The following is an 18184-nucleotide window of genomic DNA, read 5'->3' on the forward strand; positions in this document are numbered from 1 at the left end:
AGTGTTTGATGGGAAAAATTATATTGGCCTCAATCAACTTGGATAGCTCTTTTCTCATTAGGGGTTCAATCTTGGGATTCACTGACCTCTACTTTTGTCTTATTGGTTTGCCATTATCAACTAAATCTATAGTATGCTAAAATAACCTTGGGTCAAAGCCCTTTAAATCATCATATGTCCAAGCAAATATATCAATAAATTCTTGACATAGATGAGTAAAAATTTCTTGTTCAATTTCAAAACATACCTTACCCATGTTCAAGGATTTTCCATCAGCAACCATGACTAGAATATGATCATCTTCATCAACGGCTAGGTTCATGTCTCTGCCTCTTGCTTGATCATCAGGATTGAAAACACTCTCTAAGGTAATGAAACCCTTAGGCAATTTTTTAGAACTGAGATTAATGATTTGATCACCATACTGATCCTGCACTCTTAACTGGTTTTTACCTAAAAATTCTGCTTCATTCTGCAAGAAGCTAACAATTTGCTCATCAGATTCAAACACCTGCCAATGGATGTTGTTATCAGGGATAGCAGGCCTTACTACCACTCTGATTTTTTCCTCCTTCTTTTCTTCAAGATTCCTTGGTACATCATAAGATGCACCTATTGCTACAAGTCTATCAACATGCCTGTTTTCTTTTCTAGAGATGCTTTGAATATTAAATGCATTGAAACCTTCAAGAAAATCCCACACCCTATGTTTATAAGACTTGAGAAAACCATTCTTGGTGGTATTCTAATTCCTCACTTGATTAACCACCAACTCACTGTCTCCATACACCCTTAAGGCTTGAATTCCTCTCTTTTGAGCAAGTAGGAGACCTTGAATCAAGGATTCATACTTGGCCACATTATTAGTGCAACTGAATATGATCCTAAAGGAGAAGTAGTACCTTACTTGTGCAGGAGAAATTAACATCACACCAGCCCCTGATCCATTCTTATTCCTTGAGCCATCAAAGTACATACTCCATATCCCACTCATATCTTCTTTAGTCCCCACAAGATTGGGAACTAGAGCATCCTTTTCTAATATACAATATGTACCGAGACTTGTCTCAAGGGTTTCTGACATAGGGTCAAATTGATATGCATTAGCCCACTCATCCAAGAAAAAATCAGGTATCTCTGCTAGGGGAGTGGTGGGCTCATTCACTATGTCATTCTCATCCATCTCTAGGATAGGGAAATTCATGTTGATGGAATTAGGGGTGTAAGATTCAGTATGATGGAGGGCTTGAGGCTCTGCTCTGATTGAAGCATTGGCTCCATCTATCATCTTGAAATACATCTATGACCAATCAGAAGATATGAAACCACCTATTTGGGCAGTGAAATCTCTTGACAGACAGATGGAAAAATATGGCTTGACCTTAACAACAGAGATATCTTGGGTTATAGTACAATCAAGGCACGCGTGTAAGGCCATCTCAACATTCCTAAGGATCCCTACAGTCTTGACAGTACTACCATCCAACTGTAATACATCCATAACAAAGGGCTCATATTTCATTCCCAAAGCATCAGCAACACACCTAGGCATCACTGAACTACTAGCCCCTAAATCAATCATGAAATTATGGACTAGTTTGACCCCTATTATTAGAGAAACATAGAATGGAGGAGGTCTAACTTTTTTACTTGTTTCTACCTCCCTTGATGGTTGTACTAGGCTTGTGGCACTTTCCATGTTGAGTGTCTAATCCTTTGGTTCAATTATTTCCAATTCTTGCTACAACAACCTCTTTTGCATGGGTATAGTAGCAATAGCATCCCACATGGAGATATTCACATTTGTCTTCTTCATTTGCTCTACCACACTGAATGGCATAGCAGGTGTTTTGGTAGAACCCTTGGGAGCTGCGATTGTATAAGGTTGAGATGGAATAACCTGAGGATCACTTGCATCCTTTCTGCCATGATTTTGCCTTTGCTGCTGAAAGGTACTTGATTGATTATTTGTTGCTTGCTCATGAGATATCGCATTTGAAGTTGAGGCCTAATTGGGAGGAGGAGGGACAACATATTCCATAGCTCTTGTTTTGCTTCTAGTGTTATGAGCAATGAAATCCTTGTTTACATTACAATGCTCCTCCATCTGATGATTCATAAAAGAGCAATCGCCCTATCTTTGCATATTTGAGGCATATTTAAATTGGTCCTCCTTGTATGATTGTTGTATTGCAGGCTCTTAGGCTGTCAAAGCCATAAAAGATTCAGCCTTCTGACACATACAATAGGCATAAGAGTAGCTACAGGAGGGACAAAAATCTTGATATTGAGCCATATTGTTTTGAGAGACTATGGCCCTACTTTGGTTTACATTTGAGGTTGAAGCATGGCCACCATGCCTCCTCTGATCAAAAGAATTGTTCCAATGATTAAGATTTGGAGGCCTACCACTACTTGGAGTTTGATATTGCAATTGATGAGGCTTACTACCTTGAGCTTGATGTCTTTCTAAAGTCACCACCTTGTTGTTCACTTTCTGCATCATAGAGAAATTATCCTCCAGCCTCTTTCCTTGATCTTCTAACTTCTTCCCTTGATCTTGCAATCTTTTATCAAGGTTCTTCTCTCTTTTATCCATGTTCTGCATTAGAGATTGCATCATCTCTTTGATTTCATCTATCGCATTTGAAGATGTGGAAGCTTGAGGGACTGGGACAAGGGATTGTGATGTAGAAGTTATGGGAAGAGGAGCCATTGCTGGTTGATGATTTGGAACATCAAGGAAGAAGGGCATAGGAGGCCTTGGAGCTAGTTTACCTCCTTGTATTAGGATGTTCTCTGATTTTATTGCTATGTCATAAGCATTAGGCAAGGTATCTCCTCCCATAGTTTGGATTGTAGTGGCAATATCACTGTTCAAAGCTCTAAGGTAATGCAAGAAGGCATTACCAGGGGTAGGCTTCACTGAAGTAGGTATTCTATCCCATGTCTTTTGAAATCTATAATTAAAATCAGTCATACATTCATGGGGGGCTCTTTTTATAGTAGTCAACTGCTCTAAAAGTGACAAATAGTCACTTTTATCGTCAAAATGTTTGCACAATCCTGCTCCTAATCCATCCCAATCTGTTATAGAACCATGAGCTAAACCTCTATACCATTGTCCTCTATAATACCATGGATATTGCAGACATTTGCAACCTCTTGAATGTGTTATGAGGGAGAGATAGAAGTTTCACCAGTAAACTCTAGTATACTTTTGAGGGCAGCTACTGGTATGTCATGTCTTTTGGCTAATAAGAGAGGGCTCCCACCATTAAAGGTGGCAAAATTATAAGCTCTAGGCAACGCCATATAGACAAGTGATCTATTGATATGTATTGATGGTAGTCTAGGCCAAAATCTAACAGCAGGAGGAGTAGAGATAGATCTTGTAGGTGTATTTATTACTATTGCACTCCTAACCAGTGATAAAGATATTCTAGTCTTCCTTCTTCTAGGGTTTGAAAATGAAAGCTCTTGATACTGAAACTTACCTCTAGAAGATGTCTTTGTTTCAGCTCTGGGCATAAATCACTACAACTTTGGTCTAGAACCCAATATGTATTTGAAGCTCAGAGTTGCCAAGTACTTTGAAGAATGAGCCTCTTGAAGGCTTAAACACCGAAGGCAGTACTATCTCCTCGGTATTGATCTTGAAATTCTTTGAAAAGTTGTCCCACCATGCGTGCCAAAAACTGTTGTCACTGAAGTCTCCACTCTTGTCCAAAGTTGCTACCTACGGACGACCTCGTGAAACATGGAAACAACCTCCAAGCTGTGAGACTTGAACTATGAGGTTGAGTCTACAGAGAAGGCCGACTTCCTCTTACTATTAGGATGCACCTAACTACTCTTGGAGAGGAAAAGGGAGAAGGAGAGCATGAAAGCAAATCTACCTAATCCGATCTACAAACAGGGGATACCAAGGTTTTTTGCATAATCCGATCTTATGATCGATTCCAACCACCCTAGAGTAAATATGAAACAAAGAGGAACACTCTACCCCCCAATCCAACCTATCTACATGGTCAGAGCACAGTTATGGCGCCATTTCTATCTTTTTGAGGCCCTATTTTAGTTAAAAATTAGATTTCATGGTACCAAAAAGCTATATTCAGATCGGATTTTCTTCTGGATCCCCATGATTGTTCTCTGTAGGACTTCAATGTAGTGGTTGGGGAGTAACTTCCATTGGAGGACATCTCAGTTATGCCTAAGCTATAAAGGCAACTTCTAAAAATTTTGAAGGGTCGAACCTTTCTCTGTTTTCTCTGTTATTGCTCTGTAGATTCTTAATGTAAATTCCCCTGTGCCTCTGAGCTACATGATTTTCTACCTTATCTCTTTCAACCATTGGTATGAAAGTGCAAGAACTCTTTGCCTCTTACTAGTGTTTTGTAGAGATCTATGATCTGCATGACTGTATCTCCTTGGCATATGAATGATAATATAAGTAAATCTTTCTTTCCTTGTGTCATTCATCTTGGTCTTCTGATCTGCATGTGATTATTAGATTAAAACAAGTCTGAATGTGTATATCTTTAGTTTCATTATGGTTCAATAGTGCATTTATGGGTAGAGATTGGTCTGAATACTCTATTTTGGTGCATCACCTCTTTAGCTTAGATTAGGTAGATTTTCTTTCATGCTCTCCTTCTCTCTTTTCCTCTCCAAGAGTAGTTAGGTGCATCCTGATAGTAAGAGGAAGCCGGCCTTCTTCGGAGACTCAACCTCATAGTTCAAGTCCCACAGCTTGGAGGTTATTTCCATGTTTCACAAGGTCGTCCTTAGGTAGCAACTTTGGACAAGGGTGCAGACTTCAGTGACAACAAAGCTCTCGAAGCGCTCTATAACCCTATGAACTAGCTTTGCTCATCCCCCATTTTTCAGCCTCGTATGAGATCGTTTAGTGCCTTGAATCTGACTTTGAAGCACTATTAGGAGATCTCGAGAAAAATTAAAACTGCAATAACTTTCTAACCGTAAAGCCTTTTGACCTGATTCTTTTTTTGAAGTGTTTTAAATTACAAGTGTAATCATCCCTCCAACTTACGCCCTCTAACTCATCATAATTTTGTCTTAATTACAAAATAACTCATTTTTTGCATTTACACGTATCCCAAGGTGCTTAAAAACTCTAACCCAGAAAACTAATAGTGGAACTGTGAGAGTTGGAACCTTTATTTGACCCAAATGGGTATCGAGAAATAAAAACACATTAAACAAAAACTATCTCTAAGCATATTTTTGGGTGATATAGGATTGCCCTTACACCACTGGATGCTCTTGCATTACTATAACACAATAGTAACTTGTAAGCCTCTCATGTGGGAGGCCTTGGGATTCCAATCTACTCGAGTTTCACACATAATAATAATTAATTACAACAAATAATAACAATTAATCTAGGCCTCGACCCATTACCTATAAAAAAAAAACACACTACTAAATAAAAGAAATCATCACATTTCAATGAATAATAAATAATCATGATGGACTTAAAAATTTTATTTTTATTTTTATCAAAAGACAGAAACAATAAAGAATATGAATGCAAATCATAGTAATGACCAAACTCCTATTAAGTGTTGTTATTGAATGTTAATGTTGGAGATAAGGTCCACTATAAGTCACCTCACCAATTCATACCTCACATCCAATACATTTACTCCATATTTAAAAAAACGATCCTTGTAAAGAAAGAAACTCAACACTCTTAAAGATAAAGCATGCCCCAAAAAGAATTAACAAAATAAATACTTTTCAAAGCTTTAATTTAATTAATAAAAACATGTTGAATAATAGAAATCACCTCATTAAAAAATTAAAGGAATCATTAGATTTGAATCAACACAAGTAATCATACATAGTTTTAGGGTTTTTCATTAGAAGAACATTGAATTGTGAAAATCGAGTCATGAAAGGAAAGGAATTTTCATATTTCAATGACCAAATAATCATTTGTATTTTATCTTGAATTTTGGGACATATTTTTTTTCCCCAAATTTTAGAACAATAAGAACATTAAATGGTAGAAAACAAGTCATGAGAGAAAAGGAATCCTCGTATTTTTACAATGAACAACAAATAATCACATAAATTTTTAAAATCTATATTTTATTCTGAATTTTGAAACCAGGGTTTTTCAAACCCTTTTATTGTATGAGTGTATCTACAAATAAGAAAATATGAACACAAATCATATCCATAATCAAACCCCAATTGAAACATATCTTCATGTTGAAGATGAAATCCCTAAAATGTGAATCTCCATCACAAATCCCATCCCATCAAATGAGTTTGGTCCAAACTCTCGAAAAGAATCAAAAGAATAAAACAATTCATTTCATCTTGAATTTCAGAACTAGAGTATTTCGTAATTTTTATGTTTTCCACATTTTGAAACGAGAAGAACATTGAATGGTGAATATCATGTCATAAAAGGAAAAGAAACATCATATTTCAATGAAGAACAAATAATTATATGAAATTTCAAAATTTGTATTTTTTTCTGAATTTTGAAACCGAGCTTTTAAAACCCTTTTATTGAACTAATGTATCTACAAATACGAATATGAACACAATTCATATCTATGATCAAGCCCAAGTGAAACATATCTTCATCTTTGAAGATGAAATCCCCCAAATATGAATCTCCATGATATCTCCCATCCCATCAAATGGGTTTGGTCCAAACTTTAAAAAAGAAACAAAAGAATGAAAAAATTCATGAGACACCAGGGTCCATGATCAGCTCTTAGGAAGTGAAACCCACAAACCCAAAGAGGCTCTGTCTGTAGGGCAAGAATGTCTTGTGTCTCTGCCCCTCGGCTTGTGCCCTCTTTGCATTATAATGAAGCTCATGGGCCGAGGCAGCCACTTTCCCCTGTCGCTTACCCTGATTGCCATAACTCAAATCAGAGCCATTCTTGCTCTTTACTTCCTTAGATTTCTCGCCGTGTTTCCTTGTAGAAGAAGAAGAAGAAGAAGGGGCCTTATTAGAGGACGAATTCTGCTGTTTGGAAGGGCTACTGGTGAAGGAAAGAGTCCAGTGCTTGTGTTGTGTTTGCCCACTGCCTTCACTCTTACTCCTGTACAAGAAATCCTTCAGACTCCACCGCTTTGATCCAGATCTCCCCTTTTTAGCAACATTTAGGGCCTTGTGTTCTTCAATGTCCTCCAATTTAGAGGCATCTGAAGAGGGTTCCTGTAGAAATGGGTTTCTGAGAGGAGAAAGAGATCTTGTTCTTCTCCGCTGAGACACAACTTTCTGAAGCCCCCTTCCCCTGTTTCCCTCTCCGCCATTGGAGCCCTCAGAGGACCCTGTTTCCGACATGTTTTGTGCCGCCATGGGCCTTATCCGGCCATTAAAGAAGAGCTCATCGGCAGAAACAACTGGCTCTTCAGAATCAATGCGGAGGGCACCGAACTCGAACTCGGGGCTGAAATTTCCTATTGGGTTCTCTTCTCCGCTCATTTGGGGCTGACCCAATTGGCGAGAAGGCGATCCATGGCGGGTGTAGAAGAAACGCCCCGGGCTTGAAGGGGCGCTCATGGAGGACATGTTATTATACATTTCAATTCCGACCGCGCTCATTATCTTTCTCTTTCTCTTCTTTCTCTTCCCCCAAATCCGAATCAATGTCGAAACACAAAATGCTACGAGTTCTCTGGATTTATAGAGATTGGAATCCCGAATCAATGTTGAAACACGAAATGCTCGGAAATCTTTGTATTTAAGGGGATTGGAATCCTTGAATGTTATGACGGAGACCATCTAGAAGCGAGAATTCCACTGTGTGACTTTGGCCGCACGCTATAAACATTTTCGTACTCATCCCAATCTGAAATAACGAGGAAACAGAGCACGTTTGTGAGACTGGGTCGCTGGTGGGACTCGAACCGTGGTCTGACCGACGCCTCATTTATTTTGTCGTTTCTTTACAAATAGTCCACATTGGACGCGCTTGCACACGTTTATTAATAAATATGTCTTTTGACTTTCCTATGCTAATCTGTGCATCAGCGGGATAGATTTGACCCGTCAATTACTAATATTTTATTTTTATTGTTTTGTTCAATATTGGTACGGTTGATGCCCATCACTAAGTAATGTCAAGAAAGGACAAATGGTTTAATCGTTTTGAAACACCAAACCCGAAACTATATCATCATACTTGGTTATTTGTTGGCTGGCTTCTCTTTGGTTGATTCTCCAAGGTTTTCAAATGCATTTGACCCAATCTATGTAATAGGTGTTAGCCAGCCAACTAGAACACATGGCCATATGAAGAGTTTGGAAAAAAAACCAAGTGTTTTCTTGATTAACAAGGAGTTTTAAAATTTGATGTATGAATCTTTCATGTTGACAGTTTAAGTTTTGTGAATGAAATGTGTAAGAGGTTATGAACACATGGTCATATGAAGAGTTTGGAAAAAAATACCTGCCTTCTTGATTAACAAGGAGTTTTAAAGTTTGATGTATGACTCTTTCATGTTGACGGGTTTTCTAAGTTTTGTGAATGAAATGTGTAAGAGGTTATGAATTTTAAGATTGATGAACTTGTTTTACAAGATGAGTTATAGGATAAATGTATATGATGAGTTATTATTGAGTGATTAAGGCGCGCAAATCTTGAGAAGATGTGAATGGGATGAATGTGGCAAGACTTGATGGACAACTCCTAATGAAGTTGCATTAGTCTTGGGAAGATGTGAATGAGGTTCATGGAAAAAGTGATAATGGGTGATCCCAAAATGTAGCACTATTAGTCTTGGGAAGATGTCAATGAGATTAGTAGGGAAAGTGGTTAGGATAAGTCCAAAATGTACTTGCATTTAGTCTTGGGAAGATGTGAATGAGGTGCATGTGACAAGAAGATGTTGATAAGGATCATGTGAGAAGTGCTAATAAATGAGCCCTCAATGTAGTTGCATTAGTCTTGGGAAAACATGAATGAGGTGCATGTCATAAGTATTGATGGGTGATGTAGTGCCTGCCCCTAGTTCGCATTTCTGTTATCATTGTCAAATTCCTTAGGCTGATTTTATGCTTTGATTAGTTTAGAGATATTGGATTTACAATATTATGATATTATTTCATGTTTTGGATTACATATATACTTGTTGATTTCATTTCACATGACGTTAATGATGTCTTAATGATTCCTAATTAGTAAATGTGGTTTCTTTTGTAACAATGTTAACGTGATATCTTTAATGATGATTATGTTGTATTGATAGAGATGCATTATTACATGTGCGCATTTGATATTAGACTTGTGATTTTTACGATACTTACCCCATACTTGCATGTGTATGGTGCGTGTGTTTATTTTATCTTTTGTCTAACGTGTTTGATGTGGTTAAGGGAGGGAGTCGTAGTCACCTGCTAGTCGGGATCTACACGATGAACCACTCCCTGCCATTGTCTGTTTAGTTTAGATAGATTATATACATGTACATGCTTGTCTTTTATGCAGGATGCAGGTACCGGGCATCGACTTCCCTGAATTGCCAGGATGAGCGTGCCCTATTACAAATACTCAAATGGTGAGAATGGGAAGATAATGATCAGGTCCAATCCTAGCCATAAGCCTATAATACTTGTCCTGCAAGGAGGACTCGTAACAGACTGTCTACCCTTTTTTAAACCCGTGAGTATTTTGTGCGTATGTTGTTTTGTGAGTCTTTGATGAATTTCTATTAATTAAGTCTAATTAATAGATTAAATTAATAATTTAATTTAATGGAGAATTATTATGACTTTTTGAATATTTAATTATAGAAAATATAAGAATTGAATTGGAAGATAAAAGTTTTGAGATTAAATTTAGAACATGATAATATTTATTTAATTTAATAATAATATATATTTAGAGTTCATTTTTAAATAAATGCTAAATATTATTGTTATTTAAGTTAATAAATATTTATCAAATTAAACGTTCTAAATATATTAAAAAGTTAAATAAAGTTTAAATTTAGAACGTGATTATATTTATTTAATTTAATAATAATATATTTAGAGTGCATTTTTAAATAAATGCTAAATATTATTTTTATTTAAGTTAATAAATATTTTATCAATTAAGTTTCTAAAAAAAAAAATGAAATTAAAAGTGAAAAGATATTAATTATGAAAATGATTTAAGTTCGCATGAATGAGTTTTAAATATAAGAAATTAATTAAAATATAAAACATGTGAACTTGAATAAAGATATTTTAATAATGTGCACATGAGATTGAAGTTAATAAATTAATTTAAAGAAAAGTAAAGTGGAAAGTTAAATAAAGTAATTTAACAATTCACTTAAAGTGCATGAAGGATTAATAAAAGAATATCTTAATTAAAAAAGAAAATTAATTGTGCATGAATGAATTAATTAAATAAAATTATTATAATTTTAGACTGGTGGTGATAGAAACCCTAAAGGGTAATTAGAGTCTATATTAAAGGTTTTTGGGGTCATTATTTGGGGGGAGAGTTTTTCAGACACAAGTTTTGAAGGCACACACAGGTTTTTGGAGAGCAACTGGAAGGGTTTGGAAAAGAAGGAATTTTTCGTAGCTTGAAGGATATTGCTTGCAGTAGAAATTTTCATCCAGCTGTTAGAGTTTTAACATCAATACGAGGTAGGGTTTTGTGAACCATTTTAGAAACACTTTCGGATCTCTGTCTTCTTCGTGCTTGTTGAAAATTGCTTTCTCAAATTTTGTTGTACGATCTTGCCACCCTTCGTTCTGAATATTTTGCTATTTGATTTCTTCTGGGAATCCGGATTGAAAAACTATTTAGAAAACTTCGTTCTACAATTGAAAGAAATTGGTAATAAATCGGGATCTGGGCTTTTGAATTAAATTAGAATTTAGAAATTTAAATTTAGAAAGGGTTTGTTTGTGAAAATGAAAATCTTAAGATTGAGAATTCAAAGGGTACGATTTATTTTTCCTATTAGACTGAAGTTTCAATCATGGATTTTATATATATATATATATATATTTTTTTTTTAATATGAACTAGAAGAAGTATTGTGTAAAAATGATACATAATATATATATATATATATATATATATATATATATATATATATATAGTGTTTGAATTTAATTTTTATTAAATCGTAATAATACTTTTATAAAAAATTAAAATTATATATATTAAGAAGGAGATGGTGTTGATTTTAAAAGAATTTTAATATTTATATTATTTACTAAATTGGAGGAAACGTTGTTTAAAGTTTTTAAAATAATAATAAATAAATAAATATATTAATATATTAATTTGTGGGGGGGGTTTTTGACCACCCCACCACCTTACCTGACTGTCGTGCGTGCGCGGGTTGACTGCTGCCAGCGGCAGCAGACAAGCCTGCAGTCACGCAGGCAGTCGCACGACTCTAATATATGGCCAACGGTTTTTTTTAAGCCTCCAGCGATTTTAAATCGCTCAAGCAATTTTATATTGAATTTTATGATATATATTAAAGTTGTAATGAATGTAGTATTATTAATATTCATTAATTAATATTTGTTATTTAAGAAATATTATATGTTATTAATTTTAATAATACGTTTATTTAATATTTATAAGTTTTATTAATTAGTATTAATAAGTATTAATTGTTAAATAATGTTTATTATGAGGTTTTCAATTGATTAATAATTAATGAATATTAATTAGTTAAATAATTTTTAAGAGTTATAATTAAATATAGAAATTTGGATTATAAATGGTGATAATTTGAAATTAATGCTAAACATTAACTGATAGATGTTAATCATAATTATTGTTGTAATTATTAACAATTTTATTAAATAGTTTTGTTAATTATTAAGTAATTAATAATTAATAATATATTAACATAATTGTAAATTATAATTAAATTTATTAAAAGATTTAAATTGTAATGATTAATTAAATGTTAATTATCTAGTTATTTTATAAATAACTAATAATTAGCTTTATTAAATTTGATTTCATTGAAAGGGAATAATTTTGTATTTTATTTGAACATAGAAAGGGGTTAATTAAAAAGGGGTAATTGCAAAAACTTAGTTACTTGAAACATACGTTAAACTGGAAACTGGAACCTTACATTTAATTCAACCAAACTATGAAACTGTACGGTTTTGCTTATACTATTTATGCTTTGAGATTTTGGTGTGGATTAGATGTCGACCAGTCTAGGATGTACACCAAAGGTTTGTGAGATTTCTGTTATACCATTTATGTGACTGGATGTCATGATATGTCTTGTGATTCAGTTTGGAAATTATATTTATGAGGTTTACTTTATGAAGCATTTATGTGTACTTTGATGGGAGAACCATCGTGTTATTAGGTTGCCTGTTAAGGAACCGAGTTTGATCTTTATGGGTGTTGTGGTATGGGACACAACTGTGTTTTTATGTGCTTAGGAGAGGTTGTCTAGGTACATGACTTGGGAGTGGCTTGCATAGGGGTCCGGGACCCAAAGTGGTCAGTACCAGGGTAACCTAATGCAAGTTATGTAATAAGTGATAATCTAGTAAGTAAAATTTATGGGGGGAAAACACACTAAAAAGATAAGTTAGAGATTTTTGATCTACCCATGCCTTGAGTGCTTGTATAGACTAAGGGTGGGAATGAGATGAGTGCCTCGTCCTCTTGAGAGGGCTTTCTAGTTTCCATATGTGTGATGTTGAGGGTCTGGGGTTCAGAGTAACCAGTCCACGGTAACTCAACGCTTGAGGGTCCGGGGTCTATTAAGAGATTAGTCCAGGGTAACTCAAGCAGCCATGTGATGACACTCCCTAGTATGTAGCCTAAGTCTCCTCTGTAGATTTTGTGTGTACCTTTGGTGGTGTACTTATTGTTGGATGTGGTGTATCTATTTTCGGATGTGTTTATTATGGTTATTTACTTTCATTGATGATGATTGGTGATTCATGGTTGTTGTACTTTTGACATGTGGCTTTTGACTTGAGATGATTATCTTTCGTTGACTTTATCTTATGATCTTGGTATTTGGTTTATACTTGGTTCGTGTATGATGTTTGGTTATGTGGTGTCAGTATTGGATTGAGTGTTCTTACTTTTGGATTATTTTATCTTCTTGAGTAGCATGTGTTACCTTTGAGGTAGTTTTGGCTATTAGGGGTACCTTGCCTAGGAATGTTTTATGTTTGATCAGCCATATGTGGATCGTTCATTATCTTCCCTGCACGGTGGGAGTGGAAGCCTGACTAGGTAACCACGCGGTCGGGAGGTAGTGCCTTCTTACCATTTGGGTCCCCCTTCACATTGCTAGCTGTTGGATGTTCATTGCAGAAGATGTACCTTTATCATTCTTATTTTTTATCGCAGAGACTTCTTTTCTGATGATGTATATATGTTATCATGTATTCTGATGTATTGTATCTATTTTCACATACCCTGCGACATGTGCACTGGATGTTATTAATTGGATATACTTTCATTGTATTGTTTATACTTATGCATTTGCTTATGCGATTATGTATCTGTTATTCGTTTATGATCTTGAGACATTGTACTTGGAACTTAAACTAATTAATTTAAAATTATTAAATGTGACTCAACGTAAAGGAACTCTTGAGGAATTGAAACTGTATCTATATTTGCATATGTGTATTTGATGTGTATGTTCATATTGCTTCCACATTAATGTTATCTTGATGTTGTTTAAACTTTTTATTAAAAAAATAGTTCAGTAAACATTGTAACATGGTAGGTTTATTTCTCTTGGGTTTCCGAGCGGGGCGTTACAGGTGAGCCTAAAACATGGTTGCATTAATCTTGGGAAGAAGTGAATAAGGTTTAAGTGATGAACGATCCCACAAAATAATTGCATTGTTTACAAAATCAATATTTATTGTGATGAGGGTGTTTTACCTTGGATATTGGCTCGTGAAAACAGTGTTTCCTTGGAATGGTGTAAACAAAAACGTAGTTGGATTATCTTTTGACGAAGTCTTTAGGTTGTTTATCTTAAGATTATGGGACAAGCTAGCTAGCCTTTTCTAAGCAACCTCTAAATGTGAGTGTATTAGTGTTCCAAATTATATGAGAGATATGCAAGATTGTGAGAAGTATGTGAAGCTTGGAGTGAGCATGCTAAAAACATATTAGAAGTTGGTAGAAGAATAAAGTTTTTTGATAGTTGCATAGGAGAGAAATATTAATTCTATCCAAGAAGGCTACAAGAGAAGTTTTATTAAGGAGGGGAGAGTCTTTCAAGAAGGGTGGATTATATGTGTATCGCATTGAGTGATCTTGGAACAACACTTGAGGCACTTTAAATAAGGTAGTAAGTTTATATTCAATCAACAAGAGGGACTTGTAAGTCAATTTGGATGAAGACATAGGCTTGAGGTGAGAGGTGGGCTTGAGAAATAGATGAAGGTAACTCTTGGAAAATTGTTCAGTACCTTCAAAGCAGTCTTTCCATTTGCAAGTGTTATGAGCACTATAAATAGATCTTGACTACCCATGTGTATTTGGGGTAGTAACTTTAGGATTGAAATGTTTGTAGGGCTTAACCAAGGGTTGAGTATGCTATGTGAATCAATAAAATGTATATCTTGCCCCTAAACCTGAACTATGAAATCTTATGTGAGATCACTTTTTTTTTTGGTATTCCAAGTTATGTACATTAGTGTTTGTAGGTCATTAAGGGGTGAGCTCAAGAAGTGTAGTCTAACTCTATGAGTAACTTTGTCCTCTCTAAAATGACCCTAGAGAGTTTGAGTCCCCAAATATTGCTTCAAATCCGGAGTGCGTATTGAGACATTTTGTGGTCATGCAAATAACTTATAGTCTAGTTCAATGTCCACATTCTAAACTACAATTCCTAATTTTGCTCTTATAATACCATAAGGCCTAACCAAATTTTGGTGGTTATGAGTTCTTGAGACTATTAAAGTAGGATATGAAATCTCATGGTAATAATTTATATTTCATATTCCTCTATCGATGTATATTAATATATGTAGTCATCCTTTGTTATGGTTCTCAAACATCTTTTTATTTTCCCTTATTCTTTTGCACTAGACATGCATGAATATCTATTATAAACAATGTAGAAACAAATTGTTTATCAACTAACTCTGCTAATCCTCGCCATCATCTCCTAGATTAATATTAAAAAGGTATTTTATTAATGTGTATGTTGAATATTAAATCTATTTTAAACCCTAATTAACCCAACCACAAGTTTAATATCTACAAACCTATCTAACACACAATCAATGGAGCTATAAATCATGAAATGTAAAACATAATAAACAAACCTACCATCACATTCTTGATTTCCTTGACTTTATTATTCTTGTATCCTCCAAGATCTTATAGAAATGGTGTATACTCTCAGCTATTTAGCACTAGCACAAGATGACATCAAAGGAATAAGTGTGGTTGATTGATAATGATGAAAAGCTATGATGCAAGATGATAGAGAGTGGGCAATGTGATATCATGTAAGCAAGTATACTACACAATTGTCATTAGGAAAAATGAGAAGAATACTCTTTGATACAAGTCTCTAATAGAATCAAGGGTTGAGATTTAGAGATTAAAAGATTAAATGCTTAGGTTTTTTTTTTTTTTTCCCTATCAGTAAACAGCCGAAGCCTTTGAGATTATATTAATTTAATAAAAAATATATATAACAAAGCATCTCCGTTCAAACAGGCATTGGTAGGAAAGAACAGAGAAGAAAACCTCAAGTCTTGCTCGGGACCATAGTCCTTTATTATTACATTATTAAAAGGGGCATACCCCAGTTACCAATTCCCTATTTTTGTTGTTGAGTACAAAATAAATGACTGATTCCTTCTATGAATTATACAAGCTCCAATGATCTTTATAAAAATCATTTGAACTCTTCAGTGTCTAAGATGAGAGTGACCGCTTCAAATAGATCTATATATACTTTATAGTTGACTCTTCTTTTGCAATCCTGAATGGAGTGATAACACCTAGCTAACTTTTTGATTAGTAAAGCAACTCAAAATGAATGTTAGTACTATTAATTAAAAATATTGATTTAGATATCCCTAAATTCCTAGTTGGAGATTCCTATGTTTCTTTCCTTTAACATTATGTCAAGATTATTGATCAATAGTACATTCTAAGAATGCTCTTACTTAAATTCTAACATAGTATCCACCTATATTACAAACTTGATCCTAACAGTGGTAATTAGTTTAAGATTTTGTCAGTCAATCTAAATCCCTATTGAAATATGAATACCTTCTTAACTTAGCATTTAATCTTAAAAGATTAAATGCTGAGTTAAGAAGGTAGGAGGGAATGAATAATATTACTAGGTTCAATTTTAAATTAAAGGCTAAGATTGTGTAGTAGGCAACTATTAGGTAGAGATGCTAACTTTGGTAACACATATTTTGAGTTCAATTGACCTAGACATTTTGTGAAAAAAGAATAAAAAGGTAAACTAAGAGACATGGAATATTTGTCTCGTGGCTACAAATTTAGATTGTGATCTATGCGAATAAGTTAAATGGCTAGGATTAGAAAGAAGAGGATAATGAATTAACTAAATAAATAAATTTATTGAATGGAAGAAATGAGGTTGAGTTAGGATAATTAATTAAAAAAATTGTTTTAGTCAATTAATTATAAGAGAAAGGATTAAGGGATTACCTAAATAAATAAATAAATAAATATTTCTTTAAATAATAGTGGAAATAATTATTTAACTTATTAAATAAGTAATAAACATCATTTAATTAAGAAAAGAATCATAATAAAATAAATAAATAAATTAGATGTCAACAATTAATTCATAATATTGATAAAAAAAAAAAAATTAATTCACAATCTTCTACATTAATTAGATGGTTTTGAATCATTTAATTAATTTGTTTAACAACTCTACTAAAATTAATTGTGCAAAATAAGGCCTTTTATTTGGTTAATTTATAATTCTTCTAAGGTTCAAAATTAAAAAATTAATAATCCCCCATGGAAATTCATAAAAATAAATCTTATTTTGTTTATTTTTGTGATCATAAATAATTAACTCCAATAATTATTAGTTAAATTAGCTATTGATCGCATCTGATCCCACATACCCATAAGGGCATCCTATAAAATCCTAACCTTCCATATTATCCTAAATTATTCACACCTTTTATAGAATTATAAATGATTTCTCACATATGTTTGAGAAAGAAGATGACATAATCCATTTTCCTTATGAGACCGCATACCTAAATGTCACATTTCTTCTTCTCCATGTATCTACATACATGTATGAGGGGTTATTTTTTATAACCCTTTTCACAATAAATATTTTCTATTATGTAAGGAGATACAAGATGTTGTATTTTTTGTAAGAAAATGAGACCAATAGCCATTAAAATTATACCAATCCTTGCCCTACATAAAACTATATGTCATTGACTATAGATTATACAATGTAAATGAAATATAAAATCTAGGGAGTTAACCCTTAATAAAAAGGTAACAAAGCTATTAGAGTGATGAAGAATGAAAAACCCTTTTAGACGAAGAGATGATAAAGCTTTACTAGATATCAAGAAAATGGTGGAAGATGTTGTAAGTAGAAGAAGACCAAAAAAAAAAGTGTGGAAATGCAGAAGAAATGTTTAAGAGTTAGAAGATTAGCAAAAATAAATTTCAAAGCATTCAAAAGATGTTTAAAGATAGAAATTAAAAAGAGGTTAAATTATGTCAATGCATGTTGGCAAGGGCATTGTAAGTTACTAAAATTTAGCATGTGTGATGTCTTGGTGGCTAAAATAGTCATCGATATTCAAGGTACAATAGCATGGCATTCACAAATGTGTATATCACAGAGATGTTCCAAGTGCAATCTAGACCTAATGAATAAAGATCATGCATGCAAGCTGGTGAAATACATTTTGAATCAAAATTAAGGCTTAGTATGCATGATTTTCTCAATTATAAATAAAGGGAAAGCTCATGTAGAGAAATTGCACATATTGCAATTTACGACATTACATAACCATTAATAGATCATAATATTGTGATATTGCTATTAGGATTTAACTGTGTGATTTTGAGTCAAACTCATTGACCCATGTTTCATGAGTAGTGATTCAACATGAATCCATCTCTCATGAGAATAAATGGAACACTTAGCACTCATTGGATCTCCTACTTATCAATTC

The 18184-nt window shown here is 33.8% G+C and overlaps 1 protein-coding gene across 1 annotated transcript; it reads right to left on the bottom strand.

Moving 5' to 3' along the window:
- Window positions 1–6483: 6483 nt before the first annotated feature.
- Window positions 6484–7766, bottom strand: LOC149571834 (uncharacterized). The gene has a single exon (XM_089813245.1). The coding sequence runs from the start codon at window positions 7598–7600 to the stop codon at window positions 6761–6763; it is 840 nt and encodes a 279-aa protein (XP_089669371.1). The 5' UTR covers window positions 7601–7766; the 3' UTR covers window positions 6484–6760.
- Window positions 7767–18184: the final 10418 nt, after the last annotated feature.

The sequence above is a fragment of the Cupressus sempervirens genome, chromosome 2, assembly GCF_028749045.1.
Source record: "Cupressus sempervirens isolate cs-2001-9-10 chromosome 2, ASM2874904v1, whole genome shotgun sequence".
Classification (NCBI taxonomy): domain Eukaryota; kingdom Viridiplantae; phylum Streptophyta; class Pinopsida; order Cupressales; family Cupressaceae; genus Cupressus; species Cupressus sempervirens.

Excerpts from the sequence above, each read along its gene's own strand:
- LOC149571834 (XM_089813245.1), bottom strand. The coding sequence starts at position 7,600 with ATGAGCGCGGTCGGAATTGAAATGTATAATAACATGTCCTCCATGAGC.